The sequence below is a fragment of the Mastigoproctus giganteus genome, chromosome 3, assembly GCF_048544385.1.
Source record: "Mastigoproctus giganteus isolate SK-2022 chromosome 3, ASM4854438v1, whole genome shotgun sequence".
Classification (NCBI taxonomy): domain Eukaryota; kingdom Metazoa; phylum Arthropoda; class Arachnida; order Uropygi; family Thelyphonidae; genus Mastigoproctus; species Mastigoproctus giganteus.
In genome coordinates, this window is record NC_143577.1 from 210,682,153 (window position 1) to 210,702,954 (window position 20,802).

Below are 20,802 nucleotides of genomic sequence, written 5' to 3' on the forward strand. Positions count from 1 at the left end.
AAGAATAATTTCACTGACAAGATCTCAGGGAATACTGACATCAGAAGATTTAAAACAGTGATCCAACAAAGGAAAAGAATAGAAATCTTGAAAATTATCCCATTTTGCATTCTTGTAATGTCAAAGATGTGAGGCTGAGAATGGCCATGGAAGAAAGGTTCCATTGGAGAAGAGACCATCACCAAGTTGTGATCTGAAGTGTCTAGAGAACCATTCACTTCTACCATATACAGCTGAAACCCGTTAGAATGTGATTTCACTTATAATACGATGCAAGCATGGCGCCCATGTTTTGTCAGTTGAAACGTGTTGTTAGTCACTGAAGATTTTGGATTCCTACGAATTTAGATTTTTACGAAAGTTCATAAGACACAAAGTCTTACAAATATCTATTTCTCTGTACAAGAATAGTATGTGAAAATAAGATAATTTTACGAACAAATAAAACAACATGTCAGTTAGTGGGAGTAGACTTGTCAGAACAATGGACAAAGCAAAGTAGTAAGACCAGGGATTTAAAGGGTGCTCAGGGAGGTAGTCAACATCAATTTAATGCCTCTATCATGCCACAACTTAAGACGCGGAATTTAGTCATTTTTGGGAAATGTGGCTTGGCATAGTTCAAAAGTAGCATAGTCAGTAGGGGGGGTCTAACAGTAGGAGATGAAAAGGTTCCACGGTAAGGGAAACAAAGTTGGTGTTAGAAATGTATGAAAAGAATAAATTTAAGAAATAACATAGTGATTGGGTCTATACAAATTATTTAGGCGGAGGTATACAAATAAGAGGGAAATAAGTAGGGTTTTCGTGCGGGAAAACACCCCTCCCAGTTCAATCGCTGTTGATTTTTCTTGTTTCTCAAATTGTAAGTTATATTTTTAAAATACAGTATTAATTTAAATAAACGTCTGAAACTTAAAAAAATATGGAAGTTTACTATAGAAGAAAAAAATTGCTGCTGTTGACAGAATCGAGTCCAGAGTCCAGCAAACTCAAATGGCTAGAGACCTTGGAGTGAATGAATCTACAGTGCATGGATGGAAGAAAGAAGAGGAGAAACTGTGATTCAGCCAAGTCTATGGAAACAAGCGATGGAATCGCTTGTTTCCATAGCCTTGGCTGCTGCAGACAATGAAAAAGTCTGCAGCAGCCTCAAGACGAACAATTGGATAAAGCTGTGTTTCAGTAATTTGTTCCAGAACAATTTGAAGGAGCACCTCTATCTGGATCCCATCTGCAAACCCAAGATAAAATATTCCACAACAATCTTCATGGAAATGAGTCCACAGCATTCACTGCAAGTAATGGATGGCTAACACATTTTAAAAAGCAGCATGGAATAACCAAAACAGTTATATCGGGTGAGATACGTTCAGCTGATAATGAAGCTGGATGCTCTTACCCTACCCAGCTTCAGAAAATAATTGAAGATGGCTATACTGCAGAACAGGCGAGTACTGAAGCCACTTTGCATAGGAAAGTTTAAATCGCCACAGTGCTTCTATCATGTGAATATAACTGTGATGAGACTTTGTTATAAAATGTTACCCAATTCCACTTTGGCTGGTAAGAACGACACTCAAAGAACACAAGGCAAATGAAAGACAGTGACTGTACTTTTCTGTGTAAACTTAACAGGAAATTACAAGCTGAAGCCACTTTGTGTAAAAAGTTTAAATCGCCACTGTGTTTCTATCATGTGAACATGGCCTCTATGCCATTTGCCTATGACTTTAGCAAAAATGCATTGATGATTTCCAGTATTTTTGTAAACTGGTTTCATAAGCAATTTGCACCTGATGTACGTAAACACTTACAGCAACAAGGGCTGGATACCAAAGCTCTCTTGCTGCTGGATAACTGCCCTAACCATCTTGCTGCTGATAACCTAATAAGCAGAGATGGTAAAATCCGAGTGAACTACTTACCGAAAAACACCACATCAAAGATACAGCCTCTGGATCAAGGGATTATATCAACGTTTAAAATGAACTTTTGCAAGACTCTGATACAGCAAATAATTGCTAGTGAGGATTCTGTTACCTTATTTTTAGAGAAGCTGAACTTAAAGGAAGTTTTTTACATTGGTGGCAAAGCGTGGGAAACCATAACAAAAAGGTGTATATCAAAATGTTGGAGGAACATATTGGGTGCAAGTCTGATCCCAGATAACTCCCACGTAGCTAGTGACAGTGATGCAGAGAATGATTTTGAGGGCTTTATAGAGCATGATGTTGCTGCTGCTGACAAGTTCTTGGAAAGGTACACTAATGAAGGCTTGAGAGATGCCGTGGCAAATGCCAAGCAAGTACTGACACAGTTTGTAGATAGAGGAAAAAAGGGCCATGACAGAACATTGGGTAGATGGGGACAACAACTGTCCTACATATGAGCATGACTGACTCAGAAATAATCAAAAACGTTAGTGGTGAAAGTCGCGATCCAGATGCAACTGAAGACGATGAAGACGAGGAGCCAGAGCCGCCACCTAAGATCACGGAGGCACTCGCTGGTTTGCAAACTGGACTTAAATTTCATGAAACAGAAAAGGTAGATTCCTTTTAATTTTACAGTTAAAATGCCTTAAAATTGTTAAAAAGAAACAGAGTTGCAATGAAACAGTCAACCCTTGATTGTTTTTTTAAAAAATGAAAGACTTAAAAGTAACTGAAGTGTGCAAAAGTTTGTTCACTAATGTCTACTTAGTTGAAAGAACACTGCATTATGGTCTCCTTTTTCTACTGAATTTAACCATTTTTTAATTTCAAAACACAAACATAACAGTCAATACAACCAGGTGGAAAAGCAGTTTTTGTGAATATTGATTTGTTTTTATGACAAAAGGTGTGTGTTCATGTATATTTAACACGAATGTTGGTTTTTTAAAATGCTTTATTCTACAGTGCATCAATAAAAGATTAAAACAATGCAATTGCGAATTATTTCCATTATTATTCTTTGGTTGGCTTTTTCTTAGACGTAGTATTGCAATTATCATACAAAAAAAAAAAAAAAAAAAAAAGAGAATCAAAATTGATAGTATGTATGAAGTTTGAATGCTGAAAAATGGCTAGAATTTATGTGATCGTGATGTGATTCTTTGGACCCACAGCATCGTGTTATAACATTTTTCACTTGTACTTGGAAGGGTTGTTCGTGAGAAAAAGGTCAAGAGTGTTTGTTTGTTATTTGGTTTTTAGGAGCATTAGCAACTAAGGCCATATTGCTCCGGGGATATCCGGTGGTCATTCTCTAAACTTTCCGCATTCTCCGTATTTGGTGGTCACGGGCTCGAACCCTGGTCTAATCAAGAAGCCTGTGCTACGAACTGCTGCTCTTGCCCACCTGGCTACGGAGGCGCCCCAGTCAAGGGTATTGGATGGTTAGGATTGTTTGGTATTCTGGTTGGATTTAGACCATACTGTGCCATTGTGCATTATGTCTGTACAAGTGTGTGTTCAAGGCCAATCTGCATGTTGTGCAGGCTGAAAAACCTGCAATAACACATGGGGGAACCCTACTTCCTCCACTTCATATCAGCTAACTACAGCCATGATAGAAGTCGTCTCAAAAATTTTAAGTGTATGATAGCACTTGAACCCAGCCCTCTCCAAACAAGTGACAAAACTGCTATACCATCACGGTCATATGAGTAGTGGTTGAGGAAGCCGACAATTGGGACTCTGTCAGAAAATAAGTCTTTATAGACTGTAGGTAGAAATGGACATCATTATGATCGGAAATGAGACTGGGTATATTTGTAAAATGAATGAGATAATTTTTGTTCCATTAGCTTGAATATTCGTGATGCATTCAGTAGATAAGCAAAAATAGGGAGGTGAACATGTGTGAATTAATGAAATTTTTAGATATGTCGTACACCCAGTTCCTCAACATAATGTGGCCTCAATAATGCCTCCAGCATACAGACTACTTGGACTCTCTCCAGTCACTAGAAGGCACCTTGGCAGTGAGATTTTACACTATCCAATCCAGATACCTCAATAGTTAGCAATATGGTCACTCTGGTAGACTATCTAATGGCCAGCCTGTGAAAACTGTTTTAGAGATGTACCTTCAAACTGCAAGAGATACTGGTATTATGTGCATTACAATCTCAAAAGGCATCACTCGTAGTGCATGACAGAAGAGATGAGGATTAGTGGAAGATTGCTTTGAAGACTCTCTGAAGACAGGGGTTTCGTCACATCAATCCTCCAATAACCAAAGTGGTGGTGGTAACACACCAGATTAAACACCTTGATATTAATCACACACAGACTAATCAAATTAACTTCTTCTAATCTCTGTTCTGTTACTTAACTTTAAAATAACACACAAATAATGAAGTAAAGTACCTTAATACTCATATTATCATCAGAAATTACTTATAAAAGACCAATGTTGTCATTTTTCTTGATTTCCAGCTGTTACCCCAAACAAATATAAATATTCTATATAAATGTAACTATAACACAAAAATAATTGGTACTTTCAAATAAATTTATATATCATCAGAGAGCATGTAATAAAGTAAAACTTACTTTTCCATTATTTTTGCAATATATGGAAGGTGCATTTCAATGCTATGTTCATCTTCGTCCGTGTGAATTGTCATCTCTTCAAATAATCCTGTGCTATAGAGTTCTTGATAAACTAAAACATATGGTTTAAACTATGATTACACTATTCATATTTTAAAATTAGATTATTATAAACTAGAACAACAGAAAGCAGATAATCCATCATCCTAAAAAACAGCAATTTCTAAGACAAGCATGCTTTCAAATCACGGATTATACCGCTGTTTTACATTTATTTTAAATTAAAAACCCCTCACTTATGGCTCCTGAAGTTAATAAACCTCATACAGAGAAGAAAGGAAGAACAACTTAAAGCTTAGTGACAAATTTGATATAATCCAAACTATTACATTAGAGTCACCTGGAAAATTAATTCATATACCCATGCATACTATGTCTGTAAATTGCATCTGTTCTCTGGTCGATTTGCCTGTTTTGCTGAACAAAAAACCCCAGTTTCTGGGAGGAATAAATCTTTGCTATCTACACCTGAGACTGACTAACTCAGCCACGGAGTGAAATAAGCCCATAAAAGTTCCTTGTGTCATCGACAGGATTCGAACCAGGGCCTTTTCCACCGGTGTGGGGAGGACGGTGACAATACCACTGTGCTACCTGCGCAGACTAAACTTGATATAATAAATAAAATAGAACGGGGCATAAGCAGGAGCGTATTAATGGCAGAATATAACACTGGATTGCCAACATGTATTGTTTTTTATGTGCAGTTAATAAAATTGCATTCTTAATCTTAATTTCTCTATTTAGATTCATTATTTCTCCAAATATATTAAAAATAAAACTTTCTAGAAAAAGAAAAATCAAAATAATGGCATCTCGAATCCCTGAAGGTGCCATTATTCTGAAAGTCTACTGTACAATGGTAAGTGAAAGGAATTAGCTGTTAAACAATGGCATTGTTCTTGATGATTTAGATATAATTCAATATAAGACTGGATCAAAAAGTTTAAATGAATGACCTTATATTTCTTATAATAATTGTAAGTGAGGCTTACATCTTTTGAGCATGTGCACACCAGGTTTTGACTTGTTATGCATCAATCTAACAAAAAGCTGTTCTGAGTGAATGCTTTTCTCATTTGTTGAGGTTACTGAAAATGATGAAATTTGAACAACATGCAAAACCATTCATGTGCATGAAAAAGCTTCCCACTGTGTTACACCAACCTTATTTGCCCGATTTGGCACAATGCAACTTTTGGCTATTCTCAAAAGGAAAAGGATAAAATTGGAATGGAAAAGCAAGTGTGAATGGCTTCTAATGGATAATTTCAATTTGCCCCTTACTGACTGGAGCAGGTTAGAGGGGAAACCCATTATGAGGAACAAAATTTTTAAATTAATTAAACATTTGTCATCTGTATCAGCATGTTAGGGAAAGTACTAGGGGCAAGAATATTCTAGACCTGATAATCACCCACAAATCAGATAGCACCACAAGACTGATGGATCAAGATCCCTCGGCAGGGAGTGATCCTGCAGCTCTTGGTTGGGGAGGGAGGGGGGGGGAGAGAGAGAGAGAGAGAGAGAGAGAGATTGAAGTTAAGATGTTACTGAATGTTATCCATGCTGGATGTAAATGACTTATACAACACTGGATGTTAGTATAAGCTGAACAGCTTGTGCCAAATTTTAACCTCTATTTAGTATTTGGTTACTAATAGTAACTTTACTTCAGTTTAACTATAATAAATTATTGGTTTACTTCAATTAAAAAGGTATTAGAGAAGAATGACATTTCTTCTCTAATACACAGAGTGTAAATGTTTTTAAATATAAAACATTTAAATGCTTAGCTTGAATTTCTTAAAATAAAATTAAGTTAATGAATTAATTTGAAATGTGAATAACAAATTAATCTGTACACTGTTATTATCAAGTGAATTTATCATGTACAAATTAACGTTAAGTTAAACTCCCACACAATAGAGCTACTTAATTTTTAACATCTCTGTGTTGAATCCTATCAACAACCTAATCAGAAAAGATTAGGCCTGAATGCCAGACCATTTGGAGTGTAGTCATTCCTGAATATCAAGAACAACACCAATGCAGTTTCACACTGATTCCTTAATAGCCCTGATAGTGGGTTTACATTCAACATCCCTACCATGGTTATGCAGTTCTGTATGTATGGTTTACAAACAGACAAATATTCCTGTGGAGTCTTGTACCTGTTCCATGATGTTTTCTGCAGACAACATGCTCAAGACACAAACTACCCTCTTTATGGTTTGTCTAACAAGTTCCACGAGCTTATAAGACCATCCATGAGCTTTTTTCATTGAAGTATCACTTACAATCTTCAATCTTTGAATAACATCTGCCATGAAGTTTTTTGGGGTTTCAGACAAGCTATACTTGTGTGCACAGAAAGATTACTGACATGGCATCCAACCACATCTTCTGCTGAAAGTTGATCATTTCCAATCTATGATACCATCTGTCTTCTGCTTAGGCAGAGCTACAAGATTTATGTTGTTGTCTGAAACAGTACACAATACACTTTTGGTCATATAATGTATAAGAGAGCTACCACCTTGCTCCCTAGACGGGCAAATGCATTTAGGGTTACTTTTAGACAAATAATGTATGTTTATCCAATTAAACTCATCTGACACACAATTAACTTTACTGCTAAAAAGAATGGTTGTTTTGAAACCAGATTTTCTAGTGCCAAGCATAATAATCATTCACAGAACTCTAAAAGTCAATGAGGATCATCCTCACTTGGTGCCTAAAGAACTTGCAGTTTGTTTTCTCTGATTTCTCTTCAAGATTCAGTGAAACTAGATTCTGATCTGATACTCCAGTTTCCAAAGACAAATGCAGTAATTTGTTTGAGCTAAATGCAAACTTTCCAAGCACTGCTGTCATTTGTTGCTTTGTCAGAAAATGTGACGATCCACTGCATTTGTTATCCAATGATGACCCTGTTTCCCTGAATTTCTCTAGTAACTTTCACACATACACAGGATCAAGTAACTGGAGGATGTTTTAGGTGAATGAGCACTGAACACTGCAACTTCTCACTATGACCTACAACACTGAAGAATTACTACATCAGTTACAACAGAAATAAAAATAAACAGTAAATAAAATGTACAGCCTTTGATTCCAAACTTATGCAAAACTCTGTAGTTTTCATCTATATTAAAAAAAAAAAAAAAATATATATATATATATATATATATATATAAGCTAAATTAAAATAGGATATTGCCAGTAGCATGACAAACCATGCTACTGGCAATATCCTATTTTAATTTAGCTTATTTTCTCAATATTTTTTAATTTTTTATTTTTCAGTTTATTTGGTCATGTAATGTTATTAGTTTACATTTCCACCTTAGTGAGATTTCCCATAATTCGGAAACTGGTGCTTACTAGGTGGCACCACTAAATTTCTTTTAATTGGCTTAATTTCTAAATTATTTTAGGAACGTTGCTTCAACCCTACCCTTTTCTTCTTTATCCCCCCACCCCTATATTTGTCTGTTATTGTTATTTTATTTGGTTTAGTTCATTTTCACTCTACTGGTTTGCCATGCTACTGGCAATATCCGATTTTAATTTAGCTTATTATACACAACATGTAGTGGATTGTGCTTTTCTGCTGCCACTCATGTTAGCTTTTCTACAATTTTTCTTATTTATTTTTCAGTAATTTTTATTTCTCTATTTAATTTTTGGATTAATTTGATCATATATATATAGGGTGTCTCAAAAATATTGGTACAAACATTTAGGGGAGGTAGGTAACATCTAAAGGAATGTGAATCGCATAGGAACCCATAACCGGAAACGTCACAGGAAAGTAGTAGCAGAGGCACAAGAAGCAGAAATGACACAAGACAGTAATTAGTGGCAAACATTTATTTGACATAATATTAACAATGGAGTACGAGATGGATGCATTTCATGATGTTACAACAGATGCTTGAAGGTTCCACTATGAGACACGATGCATGCGTTACACCGACACAGCATGGATTGGCGGACACAGTCAAACACACCTGGAGTTTCTTTGACAGTAGCAGCAGCGCAGACGAGTCTCGCCATGAGATCCATTTCCGTCTCCACAGGCGATTCATACACAATAGATTTGAGGGCCTCCCACAGAAAGAAATCAAGGCTCAATAAATCAGGTGAGCGTGGGGACCAGGCAACGGGTCCACCACGGCCAATCCATTGACACCCAAAGCGTCTCGAACACACCTTCCATAATGGGAAGGCGCCCCGTCATGTTGAAACCAAATGTTGTGTCTCACATTTGCTGGAACATCATCAAGTAACCCTGGTAGAACTTGTTCAAGAAATATCCGATATTTAGCGGAGTTCGTGCGGGATGGTAACAGGTATGGGCCGACTAATCAGTCACCGACCATACCTGCCCACACATTTATTGCGAACTGATGTTGTGCCGCATGGGGACGCACACCGTGTGGGCCCTCTGCTAATCCATACACTAGGTGCATGTCTGCCAGCTCGCAGTTTATATATCGATGCATGCTCTTCGTGTGGCAACTACTGCTTGAATGAGTAAACCAGAAATTTTCCCTCTCGCAAACTGATGAACAGCACCGTGTACCGACTTATGGTGACGTTTCCGGTTATGGGTTCCTATGCGATTCACATTCCTTTAGATGTTACCTACCTCCCCTGAACATTTGTACCAATATTTTTGAGACATCCTGTGTGTATGTATATATATATATATATATATATCAAAAATGAGCGCAGAAATGACATTCATAATAATGTGTGTGTGTAGGTGGATTTTCGTGCATGTAAAAATAGTATATAAACACACACACACACACACCTTGAAGTGCTATGCTGTTTACAAAGAGTGTAAGTTACAATTAATCAAAAGTAAGAACTTTAAAGTATATATATGACATGTTGAGGCATTCATTGTGCAGGATATCAACCTAACGGAAGTAAGGTAAGTAAAGTAGAAATATAAGAAAAGAAGATTATTAAAGAGGCGAAAAAATAATATCAAGGTATATAATCAATATAAGAAAGATAACACATATATAATTACATATTTGTTACTCGCAGTTGTACATATAGTACTTACTATTCTGATCAATATGAAGATTATAAAATGGTGTATTATAAATCCTCGCAGGAGATAAGGCACACCCTCCTAGACGGACATGATGGGAAGGACCCAGGATAAATACTCGTGTCCTTAAATGTACACAAAAGTGGCAGATAAAATTTACTCATTTCTTTTAAACCATCAAAAGTATGAAAGAACAAGACCTACTTTTAATATAATATTCTTACACAAAGTTCAGTAAAAAATAATATACATTAAAATATAAACTGTCAATACACACAATAAAAGCTAAAAGGTCATGTAATTACATTCAGTTACAATGATACACGAGAATATCATAGACTAGTATTTTGCAGACAGTGTCACTATAAGAGGTCAGTGACCAAAATACCACCAGCAAGGTGATATTTTGGCCCATTCCTCCCTCAACACAGTGATCAAGTCAGCTGTTGATTACAGGCATGTCGGCCTGGCCTGAAGTCAATATTCCAGTCCATCCCAAAGCTGTTCAATTGTATGGTGTGGTGTGGTGTATGATTTTATTGGTGCATTAGCAGAGGGCTATTATGCACCAAGATGAGGTGCATTAAAGCAATTAAAAAAGGTTCTGGTAACTTTTTAAAGAGGTTACCTGGCCAAAACATTATGTAAATATACGTCTAAAAATACATGCTATGTTTTATATATATAGAAATATAAATGAATAAGTCATAATAAATTAAAACAGCTGACTTACTGTCATTGTCAGATAAAATCTGGCCGAGCGCACAAGCTCAGTCAGATGGTTAAAAGTGGTAAAACATGTCATTAACATCTGGACACTATTAAAATATGCCTGATAGATAAAACTATGTCACAGGACACACATAGGATAGTTATCAGCTCTCAGCAAATATGAATATCTCAGATGACTGTGTCCTATGTGGGTCCAAGCAAGAACAACTTCCTCTTTACGATTCCTGCAGACTAGACTGCCACAGTTCAATTACAGGCTTTATCTGATTATTTGCAGGCAGCAAATAATCAGAATAATATTAACAGGCAGCAATTACACTAACCAACACGATTTTTACCTCCATGAACTTAAATGCTGTTTTTTCGAAAATCACCATGATAGTTTCACATCAGTTATTAAATATAGAGGGAGTTACATTTTAGCTAAATATACCAATTCCGGTATATTTAGCTAAAATCAGTATGTCATACATAACTAGCCAGTAATGTATGACATACTGATTTATTTTAACAGATATAAGCCAATTCTCTTAATTTTAGCAATCGATTCTGGCCTCCGTTTTCTTGTGATAAACATAATCAGACTTCTACCTATGGTTCTTAGGTTCAAATTCCGATGCAACAATTTTCAACATGAAGAGAGCATACAGTGTTTTTTGTGAGGACTTTTGTAGGTTGTGCCAAGGTTTTCCAGGTATTAACTGATCATGACATGTTCTCAGGGTTGTAAATCTATCCTCCAAACATGTAATAGAACATACAATTTTTTTTACACTTATATTACAAACTTCAATTATACGTATATATATCCCTTTATTTTGACATTAAACGTTGGTACATCTTTTGATTAGACACAATAGACTTTTTATGGCGATTTAATCAGTGAGTTTATTTCCTCCAGAATCACATTTTCATTGAAGAAGTATGACAAAAAATACTTTTTACTGGCTAGTGTTATTAGTGACAACTGCTGATTTAGCTGCAGTATCAGCCAAATCCCCTAATCTCAATGTGGCTAGGAATCCAGCAGGAGCAGACATCATATTCACATTCATGGAGAGAGTGAATCTTCTGCTGAAACCGAGACAGAATTGGATGATGATTATATTTCACCAATGATAAAGCCTGTAAGATGCTCAAAGAATCAGAATATAAAATGAACCATTGGTACTGGCAAGTACTAGTGTGTTCTAAGGCTAACTGCTGTCCAATGGAATTAAAATCAGGACTCTCAGCAAACCAATGAAAGTTTTGAAGGCCCATATCAAACCAGTCACTACTAGCATTCTCATGCTGAAACAGAAATAAACCCTTCCCCAAAATTCTTGCAAAGTGTAGAAGAGCAGAAATGTCCATAATATCAATGTACTGCACAGCATTCATTGTTCCATGAACAATGTTTCTTCTGGTTTGGACCACTGGCACAAACCACAAAAAACAACATTGTTTTTCATTGCTTTTCAACACTGACACTGATAGCACCTCTGCCAAACTTCACAGTAGGGATGATACACTCTGGTAAATATCTCTGGACATCTGCTGGACCCAAACATAGGTATCATACCAGAAAAACCATGTACCACAATTCATCACTCCATAATACAGTTTTTGGAGTAATGAGTTATGCACCAGGCAAATCAACACAGTGAACTGTGTGGCTGATGACTAGTTTGTGTGCTGCAGCTTTTTCATAAAATCCAATACTTTGCAGCTCTCTACATAATCATCCTTCTACTAAGTTCAGTTCTTATGGCCTTCCCAAACTCCTAGCTGAAAAAATTCAATGAGAACAGCACAGGATCCATATGCTGTTCACAGGATACTGCTCTTCTCAGTGCCCCTTGGTCTCTTTCCGTCAATTTCTGCAATCTATGTGAACATTGCCCAGATGGAGTAGTACCACGACTTGGAGATTTGGTGATTAGTAGTACCATAACCATAGTAGTACACTAGCCATAACCAGTAGATTACACTAGCCATAACCTGGCTAGTGTAATCACCAAATGACTTATATTTGGTGATTACACTTGCCATCATTGATCTAGTGTTACAGTTTTGCTGCAATGGCAGAGATTAACATGTCCGCTGCCTTTCATAAGTGTAAAACAGCACCATAAGTGATGTGCCACAATGCATATCTGAGTTTAAAATACACCCGAGTTGTGCTGTAATGCATATGAGCAGTCAACCAACAAGTGTCATAAACATAAAGGCACATAAAATTAACAAGTATGCAGTATTAGCACACTGATTAAATGCTCTGCAGTAATGCTTGGCTTTTGTTTATAGACCTGGCAGACAGAATTGTTTTTTGCTTGTGTTGATAAGTGTACATGAATAAACTTTTCATAAATTTGTTCTGATTTACAGCTCTGCACAAAAGTAAGCTGAACTGTAAATCAGAATAAATCATACACATTGATTTTAGCAATGAATTTCAAATTTTTAATTTTCAACCATTGCATGCAAATTTTTGGAATGCTGAGGATGTTTTTTCAACATTCCAAAAATTACAGCACACTGAACAAGTTTTCTCACATTTAGGTATCAACAAATGACTGCAAATAACTCCAAATAAGTTCCACATCCCAATGGCATTAAGCTTTGTCAATGGCTTACTACCATGTGTGTGTGGGGGGGGGGGGACCTGCCACATTACACTGGTCTGAACAAGCAGCTCATGCAAACAACAGTGCAAGATCCAATATTCCTTGCATTTTGAAGGTAGAACTTTAACACAGTTTCAGTATTGTATTATCTTATTGCCTCTACTCTGCCAGCAAATGATTGCAGGAAGTCCATGTAGTGTGTGGGTGATGGAGGCACTGTTCAAGTCACATTATATCAAAGAGAGATTCACAACTATACATGGTTTCAGTTCCAATCTCAATAATGTCTATTTCTACCTACAAACTGCCAAAATCTTAATTATCCGTTGCTTAATTGTTCACTCTAAGATTCCTCCTGCTTCAAAAGGTTATACATGCACATGTTCAGGTACCTCACATATTCCATGTGCAGGTACCACCTTTGAAGGTGGTACATGCACATATTCCTTCAAAGGTGGTACCTGCATGTTGAATATCAGAGTAAAGATGTGTGACTGCACATTTGCTCTAATATTCCTTGTCAGAGCCTTTCCAATCTGGAATTTCCTCTTTTTAATTTCCTTTGACTTTAAAATGTCTCTACGAATTCTGTTAAATTCATCTGTTGCCTCTACTGTTCTCCCAATTAGAAATCATTGAAAACCTTTTAGACTTCCCTTCTTTGAAATTTTAATTTCTCCAATCTAACAGTGAAGTAATTGTCATTGGTTCACAACTCCAGCCAGCTGGAATTGTGAACCTCACATATTAATCTCAGCATCTTGACATTACTAGCGACCTTACACAACTTGTTTACCTACCAGAAACCTAACTAAACACAACACAATCTCTTCATCACCAGAAACACCTTAAAGTACACAGTCCCTAAGCATCGCAGATTAACTTGGTAATAGTCTCTTCTCCAATAGAATCTCTTTCTCGTAGCCATTCTCAGCCTCTTGGCATAACAAGAATGCGAAAGAAGATGAGCTAAGTGATTTCTATTCCTTGTTTATATCACCATTTTAAATTTTACAATCTTAATGTTTGTTGAGCACAAGCTCAACAAACATTAAGATTGTAAAATTTGCCAGTGAAATTATTCCTGTAGCAATAAAATCCTTTATCCTGCATTACACCCTAAAATCTTGCTTTTTAAACCTTGGTTTTCGAATAAATATGCTAAGTCTTTTCAACATAAAGAAGCCTCTCCATAACTGGCTTATATTCAAATGTCCAGCTTTATTTTTTGCCTACACTAAAGCTAGCAACAATTACAAAGCAATTACTAATAAATCCAAATTCAATTCTAAATAAGTTAAGTTAAAAAACTTTGCTTCATGTCCAAACAATAGCTGTGTATTCTGGACTCTTGCCAAAGCTAATGGGTGCAGGCTCTATCCATCTATATTCCCACCTCTCTTACATCCTCATGGTTCTATTGCATCCTTTGTCAAAGATAAAGCTGACTTACTAGCATCCTATGTTTCTCCTAATTCATATTGCTCACCTTGGTAAACTAAATCCTACCATATCCAACACACTCCCCCAATCTTGTGGTCTTCCAATAGGATAGGATGGTAGAAGAAGTGTGAACAAATTTCATGCCAAGAAAGTTCCACATCCCAATGGCATTTTTCCACTTGTTCTCAAAACCTGTGCTCCTATTTTGTATTGACTTTTTGCTTTATTTCACTGGTGTTGTTGTTCCTTCATAGAAATTTGCTCATATCCAGCCAATTCCTAAAAAGGGCAACAAATCCCTTCCTTTTATCATCCCATTGCACTTACCTGTACTGTTTCCAAAGTAATGGCGAAATTTTTCAATTACCAACTATCTCGAAACCTTCCATCTGATCAATGACCACCAATTTGGATGGTGTCAGTGCCAATATACTAGCTAACGTTACTCATCTTTGGACAAATTCAGAGAACTCAAGCAGTTGGTGCTGACATTTCTAAGGCTTTTAATCATGTTTGGTATAAAGGTTTCTAAACAAGCTCCCATCTTATGAATTGCTGACTGTTTTTTTACAATTGAGTAGCCAGTTTTCTCTGTGACTGCTAACTGTGAGTGATGGTCAACAGTTCTGTCTTCTACCTTCTCAACTAATGTAGGTGATGGAAGTTTTTCTTCCATTCTTTTCCTTCTTGTATATTATCTTGTATATTTCTTCTTGCCCCTTCTTCCACTGACTGGAAATCCTACCCACAGTTATGCTGATAACAGTATACAACATTTCACCCTATAGTTTGAAAAAACTTGAAATGCAGAAACAGCTTCAGGGTATCAAAGGGTGAAGTGAATAATTACCGATGTGTAAGCTTTACTTCAGTTCCAGGGAAAATAATGGAGTAAATTGTTAAAGAAGTGATGCAAGACCATATAAACAGGAATGAAATTATATTTCAGTCACAGCATGGATTTATTAAGGGGTGATCTTGTCTGACCAATTTGATTGGATAGTATGATGTAATTACAAAGGAACTGGATGCAAAAAAAAAAAAAAAAATTATTGATATCATACAGTTAGGTTTCAGAAAAGCTTTTGATACTGTTGAACATAAAATTGAAGCAGTGTGGCATTAAGGGAAAGTTAATGCTAGGGATAAAGGGATAGCTGAGTGAAAGAAGACTGATTATCAAACAGATGCTGCTCTTCATGTACTAATATTATTAGTGGAGTTCTCCAGGGTTCAGTCCTGGGCCCATTTTTGTTTTCTATATTTATTAATGATATTGAAAAAGGTATATCAGGCTTAATGTCTAAGTTTTCAGATGTTATGAAGTTGGCAGGGTATGCTACTGTAACAAGAACTAGAAAAATTAGTGGCAGTTAAAGTTTAACAATGACAAATTTAAGTTATGGCATATGGGTAGCAGTAATCCCAGGATAACACCAACTGTGTGGTACCACACGCTCAAGGTACACCTTACATTTTTTAAAATCTCTAGCCTTTGCAGAAAACACAATGCAGTTACAAAAACAGAGTACACAATGTGGAAATGGGGGAACCCCTGGGTTCCCCCATCTCCGCATTGTGTACTCTTTTTTAGTCTGAAGTCTTTTTTCAAGAATTAGTCTGAATTAGCACAATTAGTCTGTCTTTTTTCAAGAATGGAAAAAGACCTCAGACTAATTGTGCAGTCAAATATGAAGTTCTCTGACAGTGCAGACAAGCTGCCAGGACAGCTTGTGGTTTTGCCAATGATATACAAAAATTTTTCCCGCAAGGATAAGGAAGTTACCCCATTGTGTAAGGCAATGGTTAAGCCACATCTTGAGTACTACCATATAGGTCTGGAAGCCTCATTTTAGGAGGATGTTGATCTGTTGCAACAGGTGAAGAGAAGGTCAATAAGATTAGTGAGGGGAACAAAAGGGTACTATTACCAAGGAAGATAAGAGTACCCTTTTAAATTCTGCAAACTGCAGCATCTGGAAACAAGGCACCTGGAAAAAGATTGGAGTGAGGTGTTTAAGGCTTTGGATGTATTCAATAAGCTAAATGCTGATGGCACTTTCCTCTTGCTCAAACAACACATGAAAAAGAAATTTAAAATGAAGGAGGATGGTTGCAGGACAGATGTATGGAAATCTGATTTCAGTCAGCAGGTAGTTGATTGTTGGAACAAACTTCTACCTAGCAATGTAGAATTGAGTAGTTGGAATAAATTTAAAGAGGAACTAAACAAATCATCAGGGAGTTCAGTGCTTTCATGCATCATATACCACCACTAATACTAATATAAAATGCTGATCTCCATATAATTCACCTATCAGGTGAAAAAAAAAAAAAAAACAACTTCAATTCTTCTAAAACTGTCCTGTATCATTTCTCACAAAAGAGCCCACTGCACCCATGCTATTTATTTATTTATTTTTTTTTTTTGACAGATTTCTAGACAAACCTTGTATCACTATTAGGGATTACTCTTCTTGTTTCTCTTGGCATAAGCGCATCATACATTTTGCTTCCTCTGCATCAGAAAAATTGGGTTTTCGCTTACTTTTCTTCTAAACAGCTACTAACCCTATAAAAATCTAAAAATCTCAAACCTGCTGGGATGATGCCGCAAAATTTCTTTCGAGCTAAAAAGATTACTCAAAAGAGCACAGTCAAATTAATTAATCACCAATCTCCTACAAACTCTCTCCACTCTGTCTCACAAACATTCAATTTCTGCTGCATGCTTTTCTATAATTAATTCCAAGGGCACTGTACTTATGAATTGGTATCTGTAATTCCACCACTCTCCTCCAAACACATCTAAACACATGCTCTCAACCAGTCAATTCACTGTCTAACCCCAAACTCACAGAACCAACTATTTCTTTTGCTCATTTATGGTCTCTCTGGAACACTCTTCTTTCACACACATTTCAAGAAAATACAATCTACAGAAATTCAAATCTAATGTCAACAAGTATTTTCTGCTTTCTCAACCTTAAAGCAGTAATGCATGGTACTATAAGTTCTTATACCATTCATGTTCAGTTTTCATTAAAAAAAAAAAAAAAAAAAAAAAACACCTTTCATGGTATCATTCTGTTGGAAGTGATGTAGTCAGATAATTATTTGGATAACAAGACAGCTGTTACTGAATATATTATTAATCCTTGTCTAACAAAATCAAAATAAAGAGTAACAATACAAAGTTTGTTTGTTTGTTATTTGGTTTTTAGGGGCATTAGCAACTAAGGCCATATTCCTCCGTGCATATGCAGTGGTCATTCCCTGACATTTCCGTATTTGGTGGTGACGGGCTCGAACCCCGGTCTAATCAAGAAGCGTGTGCTGCGCACTGCTGCTCCTTACCATCTGGCTACGGAGGTGCCAACAATACAAAGTGCACAAGTTATTTTTACTTTTATTCAAAAAACACATTGGGGTAAAAATGCAACATGACTATTTGTGTTAATTTTTTGTAGGACCCAGCGCAAGTTTAATGGACAGTTCTTAATTTTTTAAAAGAGAAACTAAGTGAAATACCCCTCTTGAGACTTTAAAAACATCACTGAATGATTTGATAGAATTAACAACACAACAAAAAAAATTTCTGTAGTTGCTAATGATACTTCTATTGTGTATGTATTAATAGAAATATCATTACTAAGTATATACTGTATATACATTAGAATCTGGAGTACTTTAAAATCCAACACATATTACAAAAACAAAAAAAAAAAAAATCAATATTTTACACTCTGTAAATCAATGATCACTTTATCTTTAAGAATCCATGCAAAAAAGAGTGACATTTCATTCTTTATAAGATGGTTGAAGGACCGTCTTATCCTTTAATTTGTTTTTGCAGCCAGCAGGATTTAAAATGCCAGATAATGCAATGGTCTTAATTCTCACAACAGAACAAACTTGCCTCTGCAATGAGTTGCCCTGCACTACTTACAAACAGATGACCTCTCAGGGGAGAACTGAGGGGATCAATTACCCTCTGAATCACAGCCTTTTAAAATGCACTGCTTGCATGATGTTTGTGGAGCAATCAGGTACGGGACATGATATTGCCATGGGGGATGTCTTTGTGTGTGCGTGATGCAAAGAGTGTAATGAAATCAAGCGACAACTCAGCGTTGTTATGGGCCTATATGAGAGCTTGAAGGACAGGGTGGATGCCCTCGAAGGATCTAAATTGAGAGCCCATCAAGCTCTCAGCTGCCCACATCAACGCCAGAGCTTGCACTTGGTCATCACGCAACACAGTGGAAACCCCCAAGGCAGAATGCGCTGGTCCCACAGAACCTAGTAGTTGTTGATGACTCTATTGTCAGGGAAACAGGGAACATGCTTTGTAAAAAGGATAGGTGGAACAGGACCAGGGTATGTCTGCCAGGGGCAAAGGTTGATGACGTAGAGCGGATATCATCTTTTAAGGGCACAAAAAGGTGATATAGTTGTACACGTTGGCACTAAGAGTAGAAGACCGGCAGAATTACTTAGCAAGTACAGGTCACTGTTGAAAAAAAACGCGTGAATTAGGGTTGAATTTGAAAGTGTCTGCAATTCTGCCCAGACACGATAGGAGGGAGTATATGATGAGAGCCTTGTCGATTAATTCAGCCCTGGAAAGATTGTGCAAGGATCAAGGGGGTGGTTGTTGTTGTTGTTTTGGTTTTTAGGAGCATTAGCAGCTTAGGCCATATTGCTCTGGGATATGCAGTGGTCATTCCCTGATCTTTCCGCATCATCCGTATTTGGTGGTGACGGGCCCGAACCCCGGTCTAATCAAGAAGCGTGTGCTACGCACTGCTGCTCCTTCCCACCTGGCTACGGAGGCACCCATCAAGGGGTGGAATTTTTTTCAGCCTGGTCTGTACTTGTTAACAGGAGAGACTGCTTCTACAGGGATGGGATACACTTAAATAGAAAGGATGCAAGAATATTTGCTGATGCTATCGAGGCAGTGTTAAGTGGGTCGGAAAATTGCTAGCTTGGGGGGATACAAGGACTAATAGATTAACAGTAGCCACTGGCAGAGGTGAAAGTGATTCTTGCACTGCTTCTATTGGAATGAGCAACAGCCTGGAAAACAAGATGCAGGATATTTCAGAGACTGCTAGGGGTCATTGCGGTACAAGTAAACGCATGGGTTGTGTTAGGGTAGCTAAGAATGGGAACAGGTGCATGGATATTTGTGTGTACACGAATGCTAGGAGTTTGGTAAATAAATTTGATGAATTTGAGGTATTGCTAAAAACATGAAAGGCAGATATTGTTGGGATATCAAAGACGTGTTGTCGCACAGTTATAAAGAATGCAGAACTGGAATTTGAGGAGTACAATGTGTACAGAAAGGATAGATAGGAAGGAAGAAGGGTTATGCTACTAGTTAAGAAACACACAAAATCCAAGGAAGTGAAGCCAGTCGACATCGCCTGACAGTGCAGTGTCAAGTCAGTTTGGTGTGACATAAGCATTGGGAGATCAAAATTGAGGAGTGCGCTATAGGCCTAATGACTCTGATGAGTATAATAAGAAACTGTACAGGGAAATAGTGTGCCAGTAAATCAGAGAGTCTTATAATTTTAATTTCACAGTTATTGACTGGAATTTGTGGGTTGGTCACTCACATACTAGCAAGGCTTTTGTGGATTTATTGGATGATTATTTTCAACATCAGCATGTTCGGGAGACAACTAGAGGGAGTAATACTCTTGATTTTATTACCAGTAGTGATTCTTCATGCATTAAGAATCTGCAGATAAAGAAACCACTAGGTGGCAGTGATCACAGTGTGCTGAAGTGGGATTTACTCAAAGAGGTAACTACCATCAGGGGTAAAGGAAAGGGTTTTTGCTTTCGTAAAGGTAACTATGATGGACTGAGACAGTATTTAAATTCTATACAGTGGGACCAACTGATGATGTTACCAACAGCAAATTCAAAATGGGAAGCACTCAAAGAACTTATCTTGGAAGCTACTAGACGTTACATACCAACTAAGAAATATTGTTCAAGGTTTAGGCGTAAGTGGATGTCAGATGAACTAATGAGAAATAAGGCAGAGAAGAAAAATGCATGGGATACATATAAATTAACATGGGACACAGAAGCCTATGATAGATATAAGTTGAACTGTAACCAAGTTACAAAAGAGGTTAGGCAGGCAAAGGCAGATTACGAGAAATCTTTGGCAAAAGGATGCAAAGAAAAAAAGCAAAGAGTTCTTTACTTATATAAACTGTAGAAGGAAGGGGATGAATCAGATTGGTCCACTTGATATCGATGGTTCAACTGTTGATGATCCTGCTCAGGTAGCTAACAAACTAAATGAATATTT

The 20,802-nt window shown here is 36.9% G+C and overlaps 1 protein-coding gene across 1 annotated transcript in view; it reads right to left on the reverse strand.

Moving 5' to 3' along the window:
- Positions 1 to 20,802, reverse strand: part of LOC150088649 (protein MEMO1) — a 140,477-nt gene that overhangs the window by 57,088 nt on the left and 62,587 nt on the right. The window contains exons 4-5 of the mRNA XM_090370846.1: positions 9,691 to 9,803; positions 4,545 to 4,656 (exon numbers count right to left, since the gene is read on the reverse strand). Coding sequence (XP_090226972.1) covers positions 4,545 to 4,656; positions 9,691 to 9,803 — 225 coding nt within the window. The remainder of the gene's footprint in view (positions 1 to 4,544; positions 4,657 to 9,690; positions 9,804 to 20,802) is intronic.